Below are 18,910 nucleotides of genomic sequence, written 5' to 3' on the forward strand. Positions count from 1 at the left end.
ACAATTTTTCTTTTTACAAAAAAAAAATTCCTTCATTCAAAAAAAATTGGATCATAGAATTTTATTTTATCCATTATTATGATTTTGACAATTATTATTATTATTATTCTGTATCCTATTGACGATATTATCCACATCATTATAAAATTGTTCTTCTGTCATCGTGAAATTCTGTTTAGCCCATGTCATACGAATTTGTTCGAGTATAATACCCATTTCTTTTTTATTACGAATTTTATCCATTATCATTGTTCCATTGAATGGAAATGCCGGTATTGACCATTGTTGTAATTCGTTGATGAAATTTTCATCCTTTCCTTCATAGACAAGAAATTGTATCATGAATTCTTTTAAATTTTTCTGATTAGGTTTAGGTGCTAATGCTAATCGTGTTCGTAAATTATGTAGATAATGATCATAGCTCATAGTTTCATTATTGGTAGTTCGATTCGTTATAATATAAGCTATGGTATCACGTTCAATATTGGATAATTTTAGTCTCAAAGTAATGGATGATAATTCATCAATATCACTGATTAATGATGCAAATAATGTTTGCACTTTCCAAATCATCGTTGTTTGGTTTAGATTTTCTTGAACTTTAAAAAATTCGGTCAAATCAATTTCATTAGTGAAACCCAAATATTTGCCAATTTTCAATCGATTGAACATCATTTCAATGGAATCAGAACATTTTATGTGCATCAAAATTCGTTTCATTTCGGACCAAATTCTTTCACCACTGATTGTCTTCAAACCGTCGATATTATTTTGTATTATATCAATAACTTGTGGTTCATGTGAACCAGCCATACCAAATCGTGTATGAAAACGAAAATATCTAAATATTCGAAGATAATCTTCTTTGATACGTTTATCGGCATCACCAACAAATCGAATTAATCTATTTTTTAGATCAGATTCTCCATTAAAATAATCATAAAGTATTCCATTCAAATCGATAAACATGGAATTGATAGTTAAATCTCTTCGAGATGCATCTAATTGAAAATTAATTTTTCATAATATATCATATATTACAAACATGACCAATCGAATAAAAAATCAATTTACCTAGCTTCCAATCATTGATAAATTCAACTTCTGCATGACGACCATCAGTATTTCTATCGATTCGTAAGGTTGTAATCTCATATTGTGAAATATCTCTTATTCGTGCCGTAACAGTTCCATGCTTCGTACCCGATGTGGTCGTTATTAAACGTATATCAGGTTTATCACTGAAATTAATTTCACTTATTACAATTCATTTTTATGGCTCAAAAAAATTTATACCTCAATATATTAATCATTTCATCCGGTTTAGCATCCGAAGCAAAATCAATATCATTTGGAACAATATTGCATAAGATATCACGCACAGCACCTCCAGCCATTCGCTTTAGTAGTGAAAAAAAAAATTTGACAAATAAAAAATCAATAGAAATTGAATCATTTTATAATATAGTAATGATTATATAATATTCATACAATTTCAAAACCATTTGAATGAAAAATATTATTCAAATATTGAATTTCTTCAGCCTGAATTAATCGTTCAAATAAATAGAATGTTGATTTGTTTAAATCTTTTAGATGAGTACATTTTAAATTCGACATTGCTGCTGTTTCAATCTGTGTAGTTTTTGTGTACAGATTGGTGGCTATAATTCTATTTAAATAATGGAAATTAATAAAACGGAATAATTGCATGTCAAGTTGTTTTTCAAAAAAAAAAGAAAAAAAATTCCATCACATCAATTGCATGTAATCAATTATAATAAATCAATACATGCATGCATGCCACTTCATTTTGTAATGTCATACATGAACATGATAGCCATTGACTCAATGTGCACATTTTTTGTGAGGCCGGTTTTTTTTCATGATTTGTTTTTTTGAAAAAAAAATCTATTGTATGAAAAATTTTATTTTTTATCATTCAATTTTTGATACAACAATCTGATCATCATGGGCTCTTATTTATCGAAACCGCTTACCAAAATTGATAGTTCTATTTGTGAGAATGATCATTTCATTTATTGTACAGCCGAAATGCAAGGATGGCGCAAAACTCAAGAGGTAATAATAAAAATATTTAAATTCATTCATGATACATAAGAAATTTTTTCTATTCTATTATATCATTATAATTGGACAGGATGCACATGTCGCTATATTAAATTACGACGATAAAGATTCAGTATTTTTCGCTGTTTTTGATGGCCATGGTGGTGATGAAGTATCCAAATATTGTGCACTAAAATTACCGAATTTTGTGAAAAATTCTTCGCTTTACAAAGAAGACAAAATTGTTGAGGCATTGGAAGATTCTTTCTTAAAATTCGATAATACACTCAAAGAATCTGCTGTAGTATCTGAGCTAAAAAAATTAGCAAATATTGACGAAGCCAATGAAATTGATGAGAATGAAACATCTGATCTAAGAAAAGAGGCTTCCATACCGATCGAAGAAATAATAAACAAAAATTTCAAATGTTATGAAAATGACAAAGACAATGAAAACGTTCAAAATGGAAACAGCGATAATTCCGATGAACAGGAAAGTTCATCAACATCATCATCATTGGACATTTCTTTGAAGAAAAAAAGTCTATTACTTAGATCAGAAACTTTGAAAGCTTTCTTGGAAGATTATCTCAATGAGGAGGAAGATGATGAAGAAGATGATGAAAGTGATGAAGAGAATGGCGAATTTTCAGATTCATCATCAAATGATGATGAAGAAAACGATGAAGAAAATGATGAAGAAGATGATGATAATGATGAAGATCTCGATGATGACGATAAGAATGATGATGGCGAAGATGTTGCAACTGGCTTAAAAAATTTTTTCAATCTTGATTATGAACCAGGAAAAGGAAGCGGTTGCACGGCAATTGTTGCCGTGATTCGCGATAACATGCTTCATGTAGCCAATGTTGGTGATTCACGTTGTGTTCTATCACGAGAAGGCAAAGCTCTCGACATGTCAGAAGATCATAAACCAGAAGATGATAAAGAAAAGGAACGAATTATCAATGCTGGTGGTGAAATAACACATGATGGCCGTGTGAATGGTGGTCTCAATTTGTCTCGTGCCATTGGTGATCACATGTATAAGAATAATACCAAGCTTTCTGATCGTGAACAAATGATAACAGCATTGCCTGACATTCGTACTTGTTCGATTGATGTCGAAAAAGATGATTTCCTTTTCCTCGCTTGTGATGGAATATGGTAAACCGAAAAAATTGTTGATTTATAAATTATTAAAATTTAATTTTTTTCTTTACTATAGGAATTCTATGAATAGTCAAGAAGTGGTTGATTTCATTAAAGAACGTCTGAATAATAACGTCGATTTGAAAGTAATATGCGAAGAGGTGTGTATCAACTTTACAGAAATTGAATCTTGATTAATTTTTGCTGTTTTATGCAGTTATTCAAAGCCTGTTTGGCACCAAGCACAGATGGTGATGGATCTGGATGCGATAATATGACATGTATATTGGTTCGATTTAAAAAGCCTTCAGAGAATTCTACTAATAACGGAAACAGCAGTAAACGATCTCTTGAAGATGATTCAACTAACCACAGTAGCACATCAACATTAAATGACGAGCATTCCGAATCAAACAATAAACGAATTAGAAATAATGATGATGATGAAACAATTAATGACGATCTTTATAAACCAGGTTCTTCTCGAGACTAAAACATCATTCAAGACATTCGGAAGATTTATTTTAAGAAATTTTGTAAACAAAAAAAAATCCGAATGACTTTATTCATATTAGATATTCAAATCAAATAGTTTTTCAAGCAATTCATAATGATCAGTATGCATTATTCTTCTCACTTCATTCAAATCAGTCAAAATGTTCGACGAATATTCTATGTTTGGTGAAAAAATAATCAACGAATAACATGACGAAAAATATTTCAAATTCATACCTTTATGTTTGATCTTCATTACAGAATCATTGGATTTTCCCTCATTTGATTGTCCATCATCATCCAGTATGTCATTCTTTTTTTCCTTTTCATTTGATCGATTAACATTAATTTCACCATTCACATCCTCCTTTCGATTCGCTTTAGCCGATCGTTTTTGTTTCATTTCTTTTTTCTCATTATTCATGACCATCTTTGGTCCAGTAATAAAATCCATTTTTTTTCTTTCTTCTAAATATTCAAAATACATTGCCAATCGTTGTTGAGCAATTTTATTCTCTAAACTTTTCTCCTTATTTTTGATATGTTCTTCTTGTTTCTTTTTCGATTTTTTCTTATCTTCAATTTGTTTCAATAAATCTCTACGATATTTTTCCATTTTTTCTTGTGATGGTGTCGGTGATTTTGTTCTTTGTTTCATTGATTGTACATTGTCTTTAATTTTTTTCATTCGTTCAAAATCAATGGATTCGATTTTCGTTTTTGTTTCATCGTTTTCGTTTTGATCAGCTGATTCGTCAATTTTATCTTCAACAATTGTATCGGACGATGATTTGTTGGACAACATTTGTTTTTTGTCACAAGCAGCATCTTGATCAATTATCAATTTTGTTTTTTGGTGTGATTTTTTTTCCAAATTCTTTAGAATTTTATCCAATCGATCAAAATATTTAAATTGTTCGTTAACATCTTTATTTTCTTTGGCAATATATTCATTTAAACTAGTCATTTTTTTTTCTTAGTTTAAAGTTGATGTTTTTTTTTTAGGATAAAACAATGACTAGAAATTGTGTGGTCAAATGTTTGAATTTTGAAGCAATGGTCAGTTTCCATGGTTATGGAATTGAATTGAATTGAAATGACGCTCCAGTGTGTGTGTGTGTATAGAATATGCACATATGTGTGTACACACAGCTGACTTGATCATCATGAATGTACAATATATATATTGTAATTGTGATATATTATTTATTAATCACATGAATGAATGAATGAAAATTATTATTTCCTATACAATTTACTATCGTTTACGTCGTCGCCACAATTTATATATATTGTGTAATAACATCATCATTTACGTTCATATGGTATACAACAATCCACATGTATGTATGTAGCAAATGTACTTTTAATTTAAAAAACTTTTTCCATTATCATTTTGAAAATCTAATATAATGAGTATAAAACAGTCAGTAATTTTTTTTTTTTTTGGCATAGAATTTTATTTTTCTTGTCTAATGACACCCCATAAAGATATATAGTTGTGTTTATTTATCTGATTGATATATGCCACAATCATTTATTTTTTGTTGAATAAAAAAAAAAAAAAAATTATATTATACATACACAAACACACACATGATAAACCAATTTATTCGTGCCTGTTTTGTTGATAATAGTCAAAAATGTATTTTCTTTTATCAAATAATAATAATAATCATCATATAATCATTCAATATTATATTGTGAAAGGTAAATTGTACGAAATTTTTTTTTTGTTTTGTTTTGTTTTGAACAAGTCCATCATCATTGGATTTATATCGATGTACTTGATTTTTATGCACAAAAACAAACATGTACAGATTCGAATTGATCTACATTATTAGCATATATAACTAATATAATATACTAGTTGCTCTTTCGCTTTGTCTCTATCCTCTCCTTTTCTCTATTCATCAACCTTTGCTTCATATCTTTTTTGCCAATTTAAAGTTGGATACACAACATGATGTTGATTATTTCTTCGTACTATTGATTCACATTCAATTATTGGTTAATCATTGAAGATAAGAAATTGACGAAATAATAATTCGATCACCAAAATGAAGATAAATAGTCGAATCAAAATGTTTACATGATGATTCTCTCCTGATGACGGTGATGGCCATTTATTATTTTGATAAAGTTATTTTCATTTATTTTCAACCTTGTGTTTTGATCGTCAAATTCGACATCTCGAATCCTGTGTTGAAAAACATTTTATTTTTTTTTTTTTGCCATTGATCTTTTCAAACTAACGATACTTTGTACCCAAAAGGAAAAGCTTATGATTTTAAAATTTTATATATTTTCTATTTTCTATCTTGATTTCAAAAACATCATTCGAACATTTAGATGCATATTGTCAATGACCAATTGAATTCAGGTTTGCTGTTTGCATCATTGGTATCGTTTCGTTGTGGTTTTCTATTAATTCTACATAAAATACTTCAAAATGTCTCGCATCTTATATCATCGTAATTTTCTGAAGAATAACTTTTTCATTGTACAGAAACATTTGTACAATCAACGAAATTTAAATTTTCGTTATTTTTCATCAGAAATAAATCCAATTAAAAAGGTTTTAGTTGCCAATCGAGGTTAGATTATAAAACAATTTTAATATTAATGTTAATTTTTTTTTTAAAAACAAAATACTTTAATAATTTTCGTAAACATTTAGGAGAGATTGCCATTCGTATATTTCGAGCATGTACAGAATTGGGAATCCGTTCGGTGGCCATTTACTCGGAGCAGGATAAAATGCACATGCATAGGCTTAAAGCTGATGAAGCCTATTTGATTGGAGCTGGATTAGCTCCAGTTCAAGCTTATCTAAACATTCCTGAAATTGTACGTACAGCAAAAGAAAATAATGTTGACGCCATTCATCCTGGCTATGGTTTTCTTTCGGAACGATCCGATTTTTGTCGTGCCTGTATTGATAACAATATTAAATTTATCGGACCCAGTCCGGATATTATGGCTAGAATGGGTGATAAAGTTGAAGCTCGTAAAGCTGCCATTGAAGCTGGTGTGCAAGTTGTTCCCGGTACTGATAATCCAATTACGACAGTGGATGAAGCTATGGAATTTGTTGAAAAATATAAATTGCCAATCATTTTTAAAGCAGCGTATGGTGGTGGCGGAAGAGGTATGTTGCAGCAAAAATTTATTGATTGATTTCTAATTTATTAATTTAATTATCAAGGTATGCGTGTGGTGCGCAAAGAAAGTGAATTGAAAGAAAATTTCGAACGTGCTTCCTCTGAAGCATTGTCTGCATTCGGAAATGGAGCACTTTTTATTGAAAAATTCATTGAACATCCCCGACATATTGAGGTTCAAATATTAGGTGATAAATATGGTGATATCGTACACCTTTATGAACGTGATTGTAGTATTCAACGACGTCATCAGAAAATAATTGAAATGGCGCCTTCGCCATCAATTGATCCTACAGTGAGAGAGAAAATTCTTAAAGATGCTGTCAAAATCACCAAACACGTGGGCTATCAAAATGCCGGAACTGTTGAATTTCTGCTTGATTCGGATGGATCACATTATTTTATAGAAGTAAATGCTAGGCTTCAAGTTGAGCATACGGTAACTGAAGAGATTACTGGAATCGACATTGTACAAAAACAGATTCGAATTGCTGAAGGAAATTCTCTAGCCAGTCTTGGCTTGAATCAAGACAAAATTCGAATTGATGGAACGGCCATTCAATGTCGAGTTACTACAGAAGATCCAGCTAAAAATTTTCAACCTGATTTTGGAAGAATCGAAGTTTTCCGTAGTGGTGAAGGTTTTGGTATTCGTCTCGATGGTGCATCTGCATTTTCCGGTGCTATCATATCGCCTTATTATGACTCGTTGTTAGTTAAAGTGATAGCCAAAGCTCCAAATATAGAATCTGCATCTCGTAAGATGACTCGAGCTTTGAGAGAATTCAGAGTTCGAGGAGTAAAGACTAACATACCGTTTTTATTGAATGTGTTGAATAATGAACGTTTTTTGAAGAATGATTATGACACAAATTTTATCGATACACATCCACAATTGTTTCACTTTGAACCAAGCCAAAATCGTGCACAAAAGCTTCTTTATTATCTTGCCAATGTAATGGTCAACGGTCCATCTACGCCTTTAGCAACTAAATTAAAGCCTGCAGAAATAACACCAGAAGTTCCTATAAATGATACATCACAAGAAATATTTTCCGGTTGGAAAGATATACTCGATCGAGAAGGTCCTAAAGCTTTTGCCAAGGCTGTTCGTGAACATAAGAATCTTTTGTTGATGGATACAACTTTTCGTGATGCCCATCAATCTTTATTGGCAACACGAGTACGAACATACGATTTACTTCGCATAAGTCCTTATGTTTCTCAAAATTTCAACAAATTATTCAGTTTAGAGAATTGGGGTGGTGCAACCTTTGATGTGGCAATGCGTTTTCTTCATGAAGATCCATGGGAAAGATTGCAACAAATGAGACAATTAATACCAAATATTCCTTTTCAAATGTTATTGAGAGGTGCCAATGCTGTTGGTTATACATCATATCCGGATAATTTGGTCTACAAATTCTGCGAACTTGCCAAACAAGTAATTCTAAATAATTTTTTCGATTTATTATAATAATAACCATTTTATTTAATTTAGAATGGAATGGATATCTTCAGGGTGTTTGATTCATTGAATTATGTGCCAAACATTTTGGTCGGAATGGAAGCAGCAGGTCAAGCAGGTGGTGTAGTTGAAGCAGCCATTTCTTATACTGGTGATGTTTCCGATCCAAATCGGACTAAATATAACCTCGATTATTATCTGAAAATTGCCGATGAGCTTGTCAAAGCTGGAGCACATGTTTTATGTATCAAAGATATGGCTGGTTTACTAAAACCACAAGCTGCAAAAATTTTAGTTTCAGCACTTCGATCACGCTATCCGGATTTACCGATTCACATTCATACACATGATACTGCCGGTGCTGCAGTCGCTTCCATGATAGAATGTGCCAAAGCTGGAGCTGACATTGTCGATGTTGCAGTCGATTCAATGTCTGGTCAGTTTGAACTAATAGATTCATTTGATGATATGTTTTTGATTTGATTTATATTTCATTTTTAGGAATGACCTCTCAACCAAGTATGGGAGCCGTTACAGCTTCATTGGAACGAACTCCTTATGACACGGAATTAGATTTAAGCCATGTCAGTGCCTATTCAGCCTTTTGGGAACAAACTCGCACATTATATGCTCCATTTGAATGTACAACGACAATGAAAAGTGGAAACTCTGATGTCTATTTGAATGAAATTCCAGGTGGTCAATACACTAATCTTCAATTTCAGGCTTATTCATTGGGGCTTGAATCGCGATTTCAACAAGTCAAAAAAGCATATGCCGAAGCTAACAAACTGTTGGGTGATTTAATAAAAGTCACGCCATCATCCAAAGTTGTTGGTGACTTTGCACAATTTATGGTTCAAAATAATCTTACTGCAAGCGATATCGAACAAAAAGCAGAAGAATTAAGTTTTCCAAGTTCGGTTGTTGAATTCATGCAAGGTTTTATTGGTGAGTGAAATTAAAAATTTAAACATACCTGTTGATATAATAATTGTGATGAATTTGATTTTTTCAATGATGAAAAAGGTGAACCACATGGAGGCTTTCCCGAACCATTGCGTAGTAAAATTCTTAAAGGCCTTTCCCCTATAAGTGGCCGTCCAGGACAACATTTAGCACCATTGAATTTCATTCAACTCAAGGATGAATTGATCGAAAAACATACATCGCCTATATCAGATACTGATGTTATTAGTGCCGCCATGTATCCCAAAGTTTGTGATGATTATATCAAATTTCCGAGAAGAATTTGGTCCTGTCGCTTTACTTGACACAAGAATTTTTTTGACCGGTCCCAAAGTTGGCGAAGAATTCGAGGTAAATCATTATAGTTGCCATTCTTAGATGTTGTTAATGATTAATTTTGAATTTGAACCTCAGGTTGTTTTAGAAAAAGGAAAAACCCTTCATATCAAAACTTTGGCAGTTTCCGAAATCAGATCAAAAACCGGCGAAAGAGAAGTCTTTTTTGAATTAAATGGACAATTACGAACTGTATTGGTCAAAGATAAAACCGTTAAACAGGTAAAGATTGAATTTTTTTTAATTTTTCAATACGTAAAATTGGTTATATTATGTTTGATTCATAGGAAATCGTTTCGAATCCTAAAGCATTAAAAGGAGTGAAAGGATCTGTTGGATCACCGATGCCTGGAAGTGTAATAAGTGTCAAAGTTAAAGTTGGCGATAAAGTTGCAAAAGGTCAACCATTGATCGTATTGAGTGCAATGAAAATGGAAATGGTGGTTCAATCACCAGTTAGTGGAACAGTCAAACGTATTCTTGCACAAAAAGATATGAAATTAGAGGGTGATGATCTCATCATGGACATTGAAGTTGATAATTGATAATTGTTTTTTATTCATGTGTTATTGTTTAATTTTGAAAAAAATGCTCTAAATACAAAATATTTGTTACTTTTTTAGTTGTAACATGGATTAAATGTAACCCAATGTGCTTTCGGCCTATTTTTGGCGCTTTCATGTGATGTGAATAGTGATTTATATGCCTCGCTAGCATTTGGATCTTTATTAACAGAATAATTTTTCGATGCCTTCTCCGAAAGGACTGATAGTGAGGATGTTTTCACCACGTTATCTGATTGTGTTGATGATGATGTTGAAGCAACAGATTCATCCGATTTAGCCATTTTAGCTTTACCATTTATTGAATCTTCATTTTTCATTCTTTTACGTTTTTTTTCTTCTTTAAGCTTATTGCGTCTGATTGTCATACGATTTTTAAGATCATCGATTTCGTCATCGTCACCATTGAGAACAATTAAATCATCATCAGTGAATGGTTTATTACATGATAAACAGACTTGACTTTTCACTTCTTTAATGGCTCTTTCTGAAACGACACAGCCACAGGTTCGAAAATACATGAATTTATATTTGCCATTCATTTCCAAACCAACGATTGGACAAACAAATTTATAATCATTGGTTCCGTTTGATTCTGTCGAAGCTTTTTCATCATTTGATTTTGGTGTCAATTTCAATGTAACCACATCTTTAAGATTACGAATATGACTTAACAAGGATGAGTTTGGTGCCTCTTTATTCAACAAATATTCGATGACTGCATCTTTGTTATAAAGTCGACCAAGTTCACAAGAAACAATTGGTTTGGTCAAATCTTTCGATGATATAGCACAATATTTCCATTTAGCAGCTATTTCAGCTTCTTTATCTTTAGCTTCTTTTTTCTTTTTGGTTCGAACGAGTTCATCACGACGTGGAATGGTTCCGCCATCACAACCCATTTTAAAAAAAAGTTCAGAAATAAAAAATTTGACACAAAATTGATTCAATCGTTTTAAATAAAAAAATAAACAACTCATATATATATAAATAATTGTGAAATTAGTATCGATAGTATCGATTTTTATTTGAAAAAAATGTAGATTTTATTTTTAATTTAAATTAAAATTATTTTAAGGTTGCAGAATTGAATTTGTTGAACAAAAAACATCTTATATTGAATGGAACATAATACAAAAAATAGATCAATAGTTTATATGTAAATTTTGCGCTAATTATATGAGTTCGAGGATTCACAGCATAGACAGCTTCTTCAAAATCATCAAACAATGATGATAAGGCATAGCTTTTCGGACTGAACATTCCAAAATTTTTCATTACAGATTCATGATATTTTTGAAAATAACCATCGTACAATTGTCGTTTTGATTCATCGAAACTTTCCAGTTGATCTTGCATAATTTTTTTGTGATTGACCATAATATTGGTTAGCTTAGCATAATCACCCAATCGTAAGCAAACAGTTTTTATATTAAATTTTTTCAATTCAATCGATAATGATTCGGTGAATGTTTCGATTGCTTTTTTAGTGGCTGAATAAACACTAACACCAGGAAATGGTACAATAGCATTCACTGAGCTTAAATTGATAATACGACCTTGTGATTTGATAATGATTGGCAATAAATATTTTATCAGATTGATAGTACCAAGAAAATTTACATTAATTTGTTTTTCGATTTGTTTGAATGTTTGAAAATCAAATTCTCCGACAACACATATACCGGCATTGTTGATTAATGCATGAAGTTCTACAGGAAAAAAAGTAATACTAAATGTTAATCGACATTAAATATACAAATTATTATTATTAATACATACCATATTTTCGATCATCAAGAAATTTTTGGATTTTTTTAATCGGTCTATCCGAATCAGTAATGTCATCCAAATCAAGTTCAATCAAACAGATTCGATCATCATTGAACTTGGTTTTCAATTCCAATGCACCGGGGCTTGATATCGAAAGAACTGTTGCAATTATAATCGAACCTTTTGAATGTAAATATTTAGCTGCTTCCAATCCGATACCGGAATCACACCCTGTAATTAGAATTACTTTGCCAACTGGTGTCAACCATTGAGTAGGCAAAAATAAGGCAGAAAAAAAGCTCCAAAATAGTGCGATAACACTGATGAGCAAAAGTAAAAAACTTAGTCCATAATAAAATGTTGAATCGTCCATCGTTAGCTTATGAAGGTCAGTACATCGAATGAAACTTTTTTTTACTTTTCATGGTCATCATCGTTGTCATATGTATTCATGAAAAAAAAAAAATGATCATGAGAAATTTATGTGTATAGGGTAAAAACCAGTTTTAATGGGTCATTCATTCATTCATTCATTCATTCCATTGTTTTCAATGGCAAAGAGAATTTTAATAGCAATATATATGGATTTCATGAAAAAAAACAAAAACAAAAAATTGTTGATGCTAAATAAAGATGGATCAAAATCATATGGATAATCTTGTCTTGAATTTATGATGAATATTTTCAAGTTTCAAAATGAATTTTTTTTCTTCACTTCTTTTCTGATCATCCATCGATCATAATTAACCATTGAAAAAAAAACAGGATTAAATATAGTGTATGACATGTCATTATGATTCTTATTTTGCACCCATAAAATAATGTGTCACACACAGGTATGGTTACAACATCAAACAAAAAAAAAATTTAGAACATGTGACATTGAATATATCATACTGATTAATGATAATGATGATATTGGCGTGACAAATCAAAACGAATTCTAGACGAATTTTTTTTTCTTACTTTTTTTTGCCATCATTCAAAAAAATGCCAAATTTAGATGTCATAATCGTTAAAGATTATTACAATGATGATGATGATGATAACCCATCATTCAACAATTGACAATTGGAAAATTATCTTTCATGATGATGATGATAATGGCAGAATGAAGAGTAGTCGGAAAAAAAATTGGCATTTCATTCTCAATTCCAAGGTATAATTTTGTGGTTGGGGAAAAAAACAGAAAAATCATTTTTTTTTTCTTGTTCAAATCATCATTAACAATGATATAATGATGACAACAAGGACAAAGTCCACAGACATTGTACCTGTGTGATTGAGTTTTTTTTTGTTCACCTGATTTCTCAAAAAGATTTGGTCAATTATCCAGGTCATTGAATATATATGAATAGTTATTGCTATTATATAATAATCATCATCATCATCACACATCATGATTGACTATTTTGAATTTTTTTTTTTTTTACCAGATTCTAGTAAATTTTCGATAATTTTTTTATTTATGGAATTTTAATCATTTGATCAGACACATTTCTTGTTAATGTCTTGTTGTTGTTGTGGTTGTTCAATGTCAAGAGCAAAAAAAAAAATACAAACAATAGATATGCTTCATTGAATTTTATAAAGTTTTTTTTTTGCTGTTTTGTTATTCGAATGAATAAATAAATTCTTTGATGATGATTTTGTTGAAAGTTTATTTTTTATTTTTTTTTTTTTTGCAATAAAGTTTTTTCATTTCTTTTTTTTTTTTTTTTTTTTGATCTACATTCAACAAATTATATACCACACATTGGGAGATTGTTGTTATGAATTTCGAATGGCTATATATTTTTGGCATATACGCCTTAAATTGCAAAAAATATCATCATACACAAAACAGACAAGATAGCCGGATTCAAACAAGTGAATCTGTGTGAAAGATGTTATTACATGCATGTGTGCATGTTATTTGGGCAAGGTTCATAGTACTACCATATTTTCATGTTCATATCCTTGAGATTTTATTGCACTTGTATTGAAAAATGAAAATAATAAGCGTATTATACTGTCTTTTATTTTATTTATATGTTGAATTATAGTAAACATATATAAACCTGTGAAAAAACGGTAAATATAGAATGGAAGAGACGTAGTAGTAGCATGAAGATTTATAGATTTATATCAAAAGACCCACACAACAATTGTGATGATGATAGTTTGTAAAATATAAAAAAAAAGGTGGTGGCTATTTCATTTGTTTTCTCCCATCGCTATATGTGGTTGCGTAGTTGTGTTTGACGACGACGACGACGACGACAACGACAACGATTACGAAGTTGAAAAGTGATGTACACACAGAATTGAATATTGTTGATAATGATGGTGATATAAGCAAACAACTTCTTAAACATCCATCAATCATCACCAAACAATTGATTGATTAATATTATGAAATCATCTTATCAATATATTACCTGACAGCTGTGTGTCATAAATCTAGTGTATATTGTGGCAATAAACAAGAATTTTATTAAAAAAGTTTCTTCATATCAATCGTGTGTATCACTATATCATCAGGTGGTGTTTGTCATCATCAAAGAATTGAATTTGAATCCGAAATTCATCTTCATATACATCGTTGTCTCCAAGCATTCTTTTTATTTATTTATTAATTCTAGGTTAGAACATTATGAGCTTCATCATTGTCGTCCTTGTGCCTTTTATTTGATTTTAACACAAGTAATGTCTACGGTTTTTTCTTCTATTATTATTCATTGTCACACACAAATAAAAAAAAATTTTTAAATATCAAAAAGACAGAAAATTTCTTGACGAAAAACAGAAATTCATTTATTCAAAACCTACGCGACATATGTATGTTACCAAATTTGGCTTCAATACATTGACATGTGAATAGTTGTGGGACATTTTTTTCAGATTGATCCTGGAAAAAAAAATGTTTGAAATTTCTCCGTAAACATTCGAAAAGGTAAACAATATTCATCGTCACACCCAACAACAAAAAATAGTTTGCTCTATTGAATTTTGTTGTAGTGGAGTGCAACAATTTTTAAATTTTGTTTTTTTAATTTATTAACAAGTGTTTTTTTATATCAGTGTGTTTGTGTGTGTGGTTTGTGTCCATAAATCTCTGCTGCCCAAACAAATCATTTTGTTGCTTCTTCATTACAAAGCTGCCATTATAGAGATAGGTTTTTTTTCAAAATTTAATTTAAATTAACAATAGCCACCGAATATAAAATGGCTACTTTATCACCGTTTATCAAAACGGTACCATCTTCATCATCAACATCGATGATTACGAACCATAGTGGAACCATTACGAAAACATCACCATCAGGTTGTCTTTCATTATTATCAAGCGATATTGAAGAAGATTTAGGCATACTTGATTTAAATGCACGGGAATTTAATTATATTTGTCGCCAAGAATATTGGCTATTAAATGATGATGAATATAATCCTGAAACAAATTTTTCCTATGATATTGTACTCGAATGGATTGATGGTTATACACCAATGAAATCTGATGAAGATTATAAGAAATTTTTTCATGTTACCAATAATGATAATAATCATCATCGTTTTCAACATAATTTATCAATAAATGGACATAATTCTCATAGAAACCATTTGACGCCAAGTATGTTTTACATTTTAATAATTTATATTGTTTAATCAGAGAATTTTTCTTTTTTTCGATATCTAGTAAATGGCTATAATCGTTTCGATTATCTTACAAAATCTTCGGCTATATCACGTACAGCAACCATAACGAAAAGAAAAATTGAAAATATCAATAATAATAATGATAATCAATTAAATACTCCTACCGATTCTTCGTCGATGAATACTACGGTACGTTATGGTACTATAACAAAAGGAATGATAGCACGTCCATTTTTGACTAATAATAATCATACTCGAGAAATAAATCGAACGTTTGATAAATTCGAATCAAAAGTTGAATTCAATGAATCACCCACAATATCAAGTTCGGATGATAATGAACAAATAAGTACATTGAATATTAATACTCCTAGCAATAATCATAACCCAATAAATACGAATACGATAACAAGAACAAATCGTCGCGTATTAAATGTTTCTTTGGATGTTGTTGGACGTAACCATTCAAATATGCAACAACGTCTAGAATGTGATCTTAGCAATTTATCAACATCCGAAACGGATCACGGTAGTGATTCAAATCAGGCCAATAATCTAATGACAACATCGGACGATGTAGTCGAAGAATTTGGCCTTTCATCAGACAGTGGCCTTACAGACAATAATGATCTAAAACGACCATCATTAAATCGTACTTTTGACAGAAACAATGATGATGATGATGATAGCCAAATTGTCAATAATTATAGCCAAACATTGGATGCATCTGATCGAAATTATCCAACAATTTCTCGAAATACTTCTGGTACTTTGTTTTTACGACGTGAAGCAAGTCAAGGACAGATTAATAACAATAGAATTAATAATATAAATAACCGAACTATAAGCAGAACACCACAACCAATGAAACAAGTATATCTGGTATCATCTAATGACGATCTTCTTAGTTCCGACTGTTCAACATTATCCTTAAGATCATCAACAATGTCTGGTGGTCGTAGTGAACCGAATTTATTGGATGCACAAAAACGTACAACAAATGGCTCGGCTCAATTATCGATCCATAATAAAAATCAACAACAACAGCCAAAACCTCGACTATCACAGATACAAGTGATCCAAGCACCGAAATTTCAAAGCCGCCTAATGGGTCCGACTGGTATAGCGGTACCTGCTACTAATGGTAATCGAATATCACGAATTGCACTACCATCGATAAATGGTGTTTCATCACAACCATCATTGGTAAACATTCGTAGCAGTGGCATTCCTGGAAATAAAACTACATCCATAAGATCTACCAATAGCTTTGGTAGTATGGGTTCAATACGTGATCAACAACTTCGTCAGAATCATCCATCTCAACAACAATCAAATCAATTTCAAATGCCACGAGCTGTTAGCCAGGTATGTTCAACTTGATGGAAAACTAATTATATGCTTTTATTGATCTATAATGTTTGCACGGGATGCATGATACTTTCCTTTACAATATATATATAGCATGAATGAGTCTATACGTTTTTTCCTCTGTTTTTCTTATTTCTATTCTCGAATAAAGCACTAATTGAAAATTTTCTCTCAATAATCTTGCTTCCTGTTGTTGTATCTTGTTTGTGTGTTTGTTTGTCTGTTTCCTATTCCTTTTATCCACATTGTTTTCCCATTCTTCATTAAAATAAAAATCTACATATATAAATCTATGGCGCACAAATTAATATATTGAAAAGATTGAAATGAACAATGATGATGATGGTCAACAACAAGATTTTAATGGTAACAATGTTCAACAACAACGATTCGGAATGGGATTGGATCGAAAATCTACATTTCGTGTAACTAATCGGACATCGTCATCGCCATCATCATCATCGACATTGATGGCCATGACAACAATGCTTGATGGACAACAATATCTGAATCAAAAACCAGTTATGAATAATCAACAAACAAATGATCATTTTTATATTTCAAATTGGAATGGAAATCATCATTTTTTGGATACATCAAATGGTAGTCGAAAGCAACAGGAGGTAGATGATGTAATTGCATTTCAAAGTATGCCTTACTTATCGTCAAATAATAATAATAATCATCGATCGTCATCACCATCATCATTGTCTCGAAATAAGAAATTACCACATTCTAAACAATCATCGATTGTGGCCACTAAATCTGCTATTGCTTATCGCTCATTGATGCCTAATGAATGTTCTAACCATAACGATGATAATATTACTTCTATTTGTTCTGATCATACTAACAACAATAATATCAGCAATGCAGCAGCTAAAAGCATCGTTTTATCATCTCGTATACCTGGATTAATGAACAATAGGTGATGCGCTTAATTATTTTCCTCTTTTAATCTTTTACTTTTTTCACTACAATCACATGTATCTATTATGATATATAAATGAACGATGAAATCTAATGAAAATTCTTGTTTTATATTTTTATCAACAATAGATTAAGCATCCCAGTTTATGGAAACAACAAGGGACAATTACAACGGCCAAATTTAATCAACAATTACGAACAAATGCCAAATCAAATAAAAGACAGCCGAATGCTCAACAATTGCATGGAATCGGCGCCACACGTTATGGTAATGCCAGTGGTGAACATAGATAAATCAACAAATCTATGTCGACAGCAGCAGCAACAACAACAGCAACAACATCAACAACAACAAAAACAATTGAATCGTACAATAATCACCGCCACTGCACATCATCAACCATCGAGAGGTTTCAAGATTAATAGTTGTGACGGCTACGAAGATAATTCATGGCAAGATGATTGTTATTGAAAAAAAATCAATAATCATTCTAGTCTTTCTAAATTTAAAGCAACAAAAAAAAACAAATGCAATTGGTGATGTGATTGATGTTCGAATTTATAAAATGTCTACTAAACATCTGAATGTCTACTATTATTTAACTAATAAATACTGATATTGTAATAATTGTTTTATTATCATCCTAATATTTCAAAGAATGATGATGATTCATCAATTGAAATGAATAGCAATATTTTTATTTTTTCTAATTATAAATTTTTTTCTTTTAATTTGTTGAATCATCATTACAAACATAATGATGATGATCAAAATTGACCTAAAAAAACATCTCATTCTCCCCTTCTCTCTCTCTTTCTACGTTTAATGATCGTGATGATGATGAACCATAATAATGATGGCCGATATAATCTAATTATCAATGGACAAAAATGTTTTAGCCATTTGGGCGCCATCATCATCAAGTTAGTAAGTCAGTCATTCAGTCAGTCAGCTCTTGTAATCATCATCGTTGAAATTG

At 30.9% G+C, this 18,910-nt stretch overlaps 7 protein-coding genes across 7 annotated transcripts; 3 read left to right on the forward strand and 4 right to left on the reverse strand.

Annotated features, from left to right (window-relative positions):
• Nucleotides 1–46: 46 nt before the first annotated feature.
• On the reverse strand, nucleotides 47–1,825 carry LOC124499529 (CCA tRNA nucleotidyltransferase 1, mitochondrial). The gene is made up of 4 exons (XM_047063445.2): nucleotides 1,492–1,825; nucleotides 1,297–1,400; nucleotides 1,075–1,241; nucleotides 47–1,001 (listed from the first exon to the last, which is right to left on the reverse strand). Exons 1-4 carry the CDS (start codon nucleotides 1,711–1,713, stop codon nucleotides 67–69), a joined length of 1,428 nt encoding a protein of 475 aa, XP_046919401.2. The 5' UTR covers nucleotides 1,714–1,825; the 3' UTR covers nucleotides 47–66.
• Nucleotides 1,806–4,337, forward strand: LOC124499525 (putative protein phosphatase CG10417). The gene is made up of 4 exons (XM_047063442.2): nucleotides 1,806–2,082; nucleotides 2,162–3,240; nucleotides 3,302–3,386; nucleotides 3,443–4,337. The coding sequence occupies exons 1-4, from the start codon at nucleotides 1,972–1,974 to the stop codon at nucleotides 3,716–3,718; spliced, it is 1,551 nt and encodes a 516-aa protein (XP_046919398.1). The 5' UTR covers nucleotides 1,806–1,971; the 3' UTR covers nucleotides 3,719–4,337.
• Nucleotides 3,797–5,028, reverse strand: LOC124499533 (uncharacterized). The gene has a single exon (XM_047063447.2). It carries the CDS (start codon nucleotides 4,685–4,687, stop codon nucleotides 3,797–3,799), a length of 891 nt encoding a protein of 296 aa, XP_046919403.2. The 5' UTR covers nucleotides 4,688–5,028.
• Nucleotides 5,029–5,841: 813 nt separating this feature from the next.
• Nucleotides 5,842–10,337, forward strand: PCB (Pyruvate carboxylase). The gene is given in 9 exon segments (XM_047063437.2): nucleotides 5,842–6,317; nucleotides 6,401–6,871; nucleotides 6,929–8,328; nucleotides 8,386–8,788; nucleotides 8,854–9,303; nucleotides 9,382–9,584; nucleotides 9,586–9,672; nucleotides 9,736–9,879; nucleotides 9,945–10,337. Coding segments are annotated over 9 exon segments (3,561 nt in total). The 5' UTR covers nucleotides 5,842–6,172; the 3' UTR covers nucleotides 10,203–10,337.
• On the reverse strand, nucleotides 10,186–11,122 carry LOC124499534 (replication termination factor 2). The gene has a single exon (XM_047063448.2). It carries the CDS (start codon nucleotides 11,120–11,122, stop codon nucleotides 10,277–10,279), a length of 846 nt encoding a protein of 281 aa, XP_046919404.2. The 3' UTR covers nucleotides 10,186–10,276.
• A 119-nt stretch (nucleotides 11,123–11,241) lies between these two features.
• Nucleotides 11,242–13,405, reverse strand: LOC124499530 (estradiol 17-beta-dehydrogenase 2-like). Its single transcript, XM_075728741.1, has 2 exons — nucleotides 12,003–13,405; nucleotides 11,242–11,932 (listed from the first exon to the last, which is right to left on the reverse strand). Exons 1-2 carry the CDS (start codon nucleotides 12,364–12,366, stop codon nucleotides 11,289–11,291), a joined length of 1,008 nt encoding a protein of 335 aa, XP_075584856.1. The 5' UTR covers nucleotides 12,367–13,405; the 3' UTR covers nucleotides 11,242–11,288.
• Nucleotides 13,406–14,221: 816 nt separating this feature from the next.
• On the forward strand, nucleotides 14,222–18,556 carry LOC124499751 (uncharacterized). The gene is made up of 5 exons (XM_075728743.1): nucleotides 14,222–14,928; nucleotides 15,057–15,603; nucleotides 15,670–16,997; nucleotides 17,321–17,928; nucleotides 18,060–18,556. The coding sequence occupies exons 2-5, from the start codon at nucleotides 15,201–15,203 to the stop codon at nucleotides 18,400–18,402; spliced, it is 2,682 nt and encodes an 893-aa protein (XP_075584858.1). The 5' UTR covers nucleotides 14,222–14,928; nucleotides 15,057–15,200; the 3' UTR covers nucleotides 18,403–18,556.
• The last annotated feature ends 354 nt before the right edge of the window (nucleotides 18,557–18,910 follow it).

This window comes from Dermatophagoides farinae, chromosome 2, assembly GCF_024713945.1.
Source record: "Dermatophagoides farinae isolate YC_2012a chromosome 2, ASM2471394v1, whole genome shotgun sequence".
NCBI lineage: Eukaryota > Metazoa > Arthropoda > Arachnida > Sarcoptiformes > Pyroglyphidae > Dermatophagoides > Dermatophagoides farinae.

Coding starts and splice junctions, on each gene's coding strand:
- LOC124499533 (XM_047063447.2), bottom strand. CDS start 4,687: ATGACTAGTTTAAATGAATATATTGCCAAAGAAAATAAAGATGTTAAC.
- LOC124499530 (XM_075728741.1), bottom strand. CDS start 12,366: ATGGACGATTCAACATTTTATTATGGACTAAGTTTTTTACTTTTGCTC. Junction 11,933..12,002: donor TCTTGATGATCGAAAATATG/GTATGTATTAAT, acceptor TTTTTCCTGTAG/AACTTCATGCATTAATCAAC.
- LOC124499751 (XM_075728743.1), top strand. CDS start 15,201: ATGGCTACTTTATCACCGTTTATCAAAACGGTACCATCTTCATCATCA. Junction 15,604..15,669: donor TAGAAACCATTTGACGCCAA/GTATGTTTTACA, acceptor TTCGATATCTAG/TAAATGGCTATAATCGTTTC. Junction 16,998..17,320: donor TGCCACGAGCTGTTAGCCAG/GTATGTTCAACT, acceptor TATATTGAAAAG/ATTGAAATGAACAATGATGA.
- LOC124499525 (XM_047063442.2), top strand. CDS start 1,972: ATGGGCTCTTATTTATCGAAACCGCTTACCAAAATTGATAGTTCTATT. Junction 3,241..3,301: donor CTCGCTTGTGATGGAATATG/GTAAACCGAAAA, acceptor TCTTTACTATAG/GAATTCTATGAATAGTCAAG. Junction 3,387..3,442: donor TGAAAGTAATATGCGAAGAG/GTGTGTATCAAC, acceptor TGTTTTATGCAG/TTATTCAAAGCCTGTTTGGC.
- LOC124499534 (XM_047063448.2), bottom strand. CDS start 11,122: ATGGGTTGTGATGGCGGAACCATTCCACGTCGTGATGAACTCGTTCGA.
- LOC124499529 (XM_047063445.2), bottom strand. CDS start 1,713: ATGCAATTATTCCGTTTTATTAATTTCCATTATTTAAATAGAATTATA. Junction 1,401..1,491: donor ATTCAAATGGTTTTGAAATT/GTATGAATATTA, acceptor TCACTACTAAAG/CGAATGGCTGGAGGTGCTGT. Junction 1,002..1,074: donor TATCAATGATTGGAAGCTAG/GTAAATTGATTT, acceptor ATTTTCAATTAG/ATGCATCTCGAAGAGATTTA.